The 5,294-nt window shown below is 36.2% G+C and overlaps 1 protein-coding gene across 1 annotated transcript; it reads right to left on the bottom strand.

Annotated features, from left to right (window-relative positions):
* Positions 1–2,225: 2,225 nt before the first annotated feature.
* LOC124361182 (transient receptor potential channel pyrexia-like) lies at positions 2,226–4,985 on the bottom strand. Its single transcript, XM_046815220.1, has 2 exons — positions 2,788–4,985; positions 2,226–2,742 (listed from the first exon to the last, which is right to left on the bottom strand). Exons 1-2 carry the CDS (start codon positions 4,983–4,985, stop codon positions 2,226–2,228), a joined length of 2,715 nt encoding a protein of 904 aa, XP_046671176.1.
* Positions 4,986–5,294: the final 309 nt, after the last annotated feature.

The following is a 5,294-nucleotide window of genomic DNA, read 5'->3' as shown; positions in this document are numbered from 1 at the left end:
CGATACCTAAGAACTCTCAGTTAGACAATTCTCATATCGTATCACATCCCGGTATAAAGTCGAAAAACTAAAAGAATTGGTCTTGTAAAGTCAAATTAGTACGCATCCCATTGTACTAAGCACTCTATCGGGGAAGTTACCAAGGGGTTTCCCTGGACATTTTCAACAACGACGTTGGTGTTAGGAACATCCAGAAATCAAATTTGTATGTTCTTCGGGTTCTCATGTTTCCATGTTTAGAGGTTAAATGGATGAGATGATATTTAAGTCTTAACTTAGCCTTTATAATTACACATTTTTATTTCAGTTTCATTTTATATCAAGCATATGAAAATTATAAGAAACTTAAGCGTCTAAAAGGACTTAAACCAAAAAGTGTAGACTATTTAGTTGTATTACAAAAATATAGGTACAGTAAAAATTGCTTTAATGCAGTTAGAAAGTTTTTAAGTGTAATACAAATATTGATAACACGAATTTAAATATTTGAAATTATGTAAATTAATAAAAACCCCTGTTTAGGTGGCTTTAAAATTGATTAAAATTATATTAAAAATTAAGTATAATATTCGTTTTTTTATAGGAAGTTTAAATACAGTAGTTTGTTTAACACGTAAGGGGATTTCTTAATATGTGGTAATAATGTTTGATTTATGTTAGTAAGTAGGATACAATATCAAACACTTAAGTGATTTATCAAGGAAACATTAGTTTTTATCACAATGCACACAAGTTTATATCACAAGTGTTTAAGATATATTGACTGAGTTAAGGAGGTTATAGTTTGTAGTACTCCCTTGTACTTTAAGTTCAGCCGGCGTATCGTAAAATATTTATGAAAAGTAAATCTATTGCTGACTAAGACAATGAAATGCCCCTTAAGTCAATTAATTTAATGCTTAGTATTTTATACCAGGTAGTTTTTTAAAATTAACCGTTACTGCACGTTATGTTTTAAACTTACGCCAAAACACGTTACAACAAATAAACTATGTTAAAACAGTCTTCCTCAATTACTTTTCTCAGGAACCAAACACTCTAGTGATAAATTATGGTCACTGGAAGATTCAGAAACTTTCTGATTTATTTTAGAATAATTTTATTGTGTTAAAAAAAGGAACATTTTGAGGCTGAAAGTTGAAGTATGAAACACTTTTTGTAAGCACCATTAAAATAAATCGATTTTTGTGAAATATTTCATGACATTTGATGTAATAGCACCAATGATTTCCGTAACCCATTTTATTTATTTTACTGCGATTATAAAATAATACTACATGCCTGTAGACATTTTAGTGAAATCATCTAATATTATGATGTATAATGCTTTTAAAAAGTAGATATGTATCAAGTAGATATTATTCCAGTGTTTTTGTTAAGAGGATAAGACGTTTAGTAAAACTAAGACTAGCTCTAATTATTCAGGTTTTGTAAGTGTAGGAATAAATATGGTTTGCAATATGAATTTTATATTTTGGTAAACTCAACTGAGTTTGCCTTAATTACCCGATGAAGAAAATATAAATTAGTTACGAAACCTACTTCGGTCAAATATCATCTACTCGAAACCTATTTCGCTATAAGAAATAGAGTGAAAATGTGCCAACACCACAACAACAACAGGCCAACATTGATGCTAATTATCTTTAGTGTACGTCTAAAGGTTGTAGAAATAATGTACGCAAACGCGCATGTATAATGTACAAATGCAAGCGCGCACACACACACGCACACATCTACATGGGGGCAGTATATTATCCTGAATACGTCAACCTGCATTATCTGGTCAGGTACAAAACAAATTTGATAATTATATAAAAAATAACGTATTCTTTGTTTGGACACTATTATTATATAATACCTCTGCAGTACATATTTGATAATCTAAATAATACAACCCTTTATATATGACGACTATTCATTAGTTAAAATTGTACATATAATGATAGAGCAATTGGACATGAATACAATGAATACAACATTTTCGTTTAAAACAATAATTATTGTTTTACTATACAGTTCTTTTTCCTTGTGGTTTATTAAGCCATAACATTTATAAAAATATACTTTCCTTGTTCATAAAATTTAATTTAACATTTTTGATTATATTACTTCTTGTTCAAATATATATGTGATTTTCTGTTTAAGAAAATTTTACCCTTACATGTGTACTATATTGTGTTACAAAATACTGTATAGATGTTTAAACAAAACTCTACAAGTTATCACTTTCTATTGATAATATGCAACAGTTCGGCGAGAGCCTGTTGCTGCTCTGACAGAAGAACCTTAAGATTTCTCACTTCCTCCTCCAACTGCTTGGTAGAATCCTCCTTCGCTGATTTTGAGGAGCGGTAGTTCACTGTGTTGGACAAAGTGTTGGTGTTTCGACGCTTCCGTGCGATCTCATGGGCCGCCATCAAAATGTTCTTCGGTAGTCGGTTCTCCCGAGGATTCAGTGGTTTGACGTGTAGAACCACGCGGAACGCTGAGGGAGACACGAGTGAAGTTAACCTCAGCACATTCATTATCTTTCGCGGAACGTACCATTGGAACAGCGCAAGTTCGAGGAAAGAAATCAGCTCAGTTTGTCGAACTAACTTTGAAAGTCCTGCAGTCTTATGAAGTCCTTCAATATCCTGAACTGCGTTACCGACCAACAGATTCATCAGTACAACAGTAACAAATATTACAAATAATACATAAGTAATATGAGAGCTAATGTCCAGTAGGATACTTTTACTTAAATCAATATTAGAACTTCCTAAATTATCTAAGCTGTTGGACCCATTTGAACCAGCGTACAACATTTCCATGTCCAGCCACCCAGTCATCAAAACTAAAACTTTAACAAAACCTATTAAAGGGCTTTTAAAGTCTTCTGACTTTGGAAATATTACACAAAAGCTTACTGTAAACCCAATTAAGAGAAAAGCGTACGCCATAAACAATTTAGCAAATTCAGACTGTACCTTTGTAAACATAGCAACATACGTTCCAAAACTAGGATGCTGACCTACCTTACCCATGAGGTTAGCCCATGCGCAAAGTACACCGAATGCTCCTACATGATTTTGCCACATGTATGTCCTGCCTGTATAAATAAAGGATGTTGCAAAAACACTGAACACTGTGTACCATTCAATTATATTGGACCATTCCATAAAATACTGTTTGAAACTGCGATAACCAGCTAAACGTAGTAATTTGCGTAAAATTTCAATGCAAGTTATCAAAAGCAAGATATACCACGACACTTCCATAAATTTAGGGTGGCTTTCTAAAACATCACCTATAAATGAATTATCCCTACAAAAGTCTTTGTCTTCTACGCTAATGTTCTTTACTGCATTGTAGCAATTGTGAGCAAGTGCACTCATCACGTAAAGTGTGAAAAATATTGACAAAATTGTACTTAAAAACAATCTACAGAAATAAAACCTTCTTATCTTTTGCCATTTTATACATAGAAAAGCACCACATAATGGATGAGATAACATCTCCTTCTGTCCTTCATCCAAAAAAGTCTTCAACAGCCCCACATCACCTCTAGAAGAGTGTTGCAACAGATAACGAAAATCCAGCTTAACTTCTACTTCACGGTTTGATGACTTAGGGTCATACAGTGAAATAGAACTGTCCAATTTTTTACATATTGTTGCTAAACAAGCAGGTGTTTTCCTACTTATGATATTAAGACACGTTAGTCCTCCCTTTGTTTTCGCACTTACATCAGCTCCTTTCAAAATCAGAGCATCTACACATTTAGACAGTTCGTTCAAGGCAGCTACGTGAAGCGCTGTGAAGCCATATTTGTCCTTTACATTCACTTCTGCCCCTGACGCAATTAATACCTCAACAGTGTTGTATGCCATCAAAGCTTTTCCAACAGCAGCACGTAAGGGCGTAATATTGTCTAAATCCACAGCATTAACATCTGATCCGGCTTTGAGCAAAGCTTCAACGCATTCAACTCCTTGAAACTTGGCAGCAAGGTGCAAAGGTGTCTGTAACTTAACATTGCGTTTGTCAACGGTGGCCTTTTTAGCGAGCAACATGGAAACGCAATCGGCATATCCCCCTTCACTTGCCAGATGCAGTGCAGTATTTTTTCCATCCTTTGTTTCTAAATCTATGTTAATTTTATCACAGTCCAACAAAATTTCAAGGCACTGTTTCATTCTTCGATCAGCAGCAATGTGCAACGGAGCCATTCCAGAAGAGTCCAAAGAGTTTACGTTTATATTTTTGTTAGTTAGAAGAGTTAAACACTCAACAGCATTTACACGTACAGCAGAATGTAAAACGGAATCTTTTAATTCAGCTCCCGCTCTTAGTAACATGTTGGTAGTTGCCACAGAATTCCCTAAAACTGCACAATGTAGAGGTGAATAGGATTCTGGACTAAGATTAATATCACATCCCTTCTGTATCAGCCATCTCAAGCACCTCACACACCCACTGAAAGCACTTAAATGCACAGCAGTAAGTCCTCCAAGTATAGAAAAGTTTAGATCTACTCCTAATTGCTCTACTGCAACAAGTAAATCACACTTTTTCAAAAAAGCACACCACAAAAACACAACATTTCTCTCAATCCTGGCAGAGTTTTTCAAGAGATTTGCCAAGTCATTGTTCGTCAACTGTGTATTTTCAATACACGGTAGAATGTTTAGGTCCCTGGACACCATGCGCATGTGGTCAAGTATAGTTTGTCTGATGGTATCCTTGCATATTTTGATACCGAGTTCGTCTCGTGTGTGGGCAGCGTCATCCTCCGTCTCGAAGAACATCATCTCCACATCGTCGGGTTCTGGCAGCGAATCTCCTGCGAACCGACGTTCTTCGTTGCGCAGAGAGTTACGGAAACTCCTCCATCGACCCATCAACGATGAAGGTCTCGTTTTCGTTTTGATGTCGTTGAAGGATCTGCAGTTGTCGGTATCCATGCTGACCGAGCGGTCCAAGCGATTCGAACGAGGCATGGTGACGCGTCACCACCGCACTTCACGCTACTACTGAACACTGGCGCGGTCTACAAGCTACTACTAAACAGTGAACACTGGCGCGGGCCGGAACATGGTCTGGGACGGACGCCCACCACCGACACAAGAATCTCTGTACACATGGCTGATCAGTGACCTCGGAGCGAAAGAGTGGGGATAGAGGCCCCTTTGCCATCAACAGATAGCATGTATACTGAAATAATGGTATCAGTTGTCCCACGCATTCTCAATCGACATTCTTCAGGATATAATTTATTACCCGGCGACCCTATTAAGATTTGCTATTGT

This window comes from Homalodisca vitripennis, chromosome 4 (assembly GCF_021130785.1).
Source record: "Homalodisca vitripennis isolate AUS2020 chromosome 4, UT_GWSS_2.1, whole genome shotgun sequence".
Taxonomy (NCBI): Eukaryota; Metazoa; Arthropoda; class Insecta; order Hemiptera; family Cicadellidae; genus Homalodisca; species Homalodisca vitripennis.
This window is presented reverse-complemented; position numbering and strand designations above follow the sequence as displayed.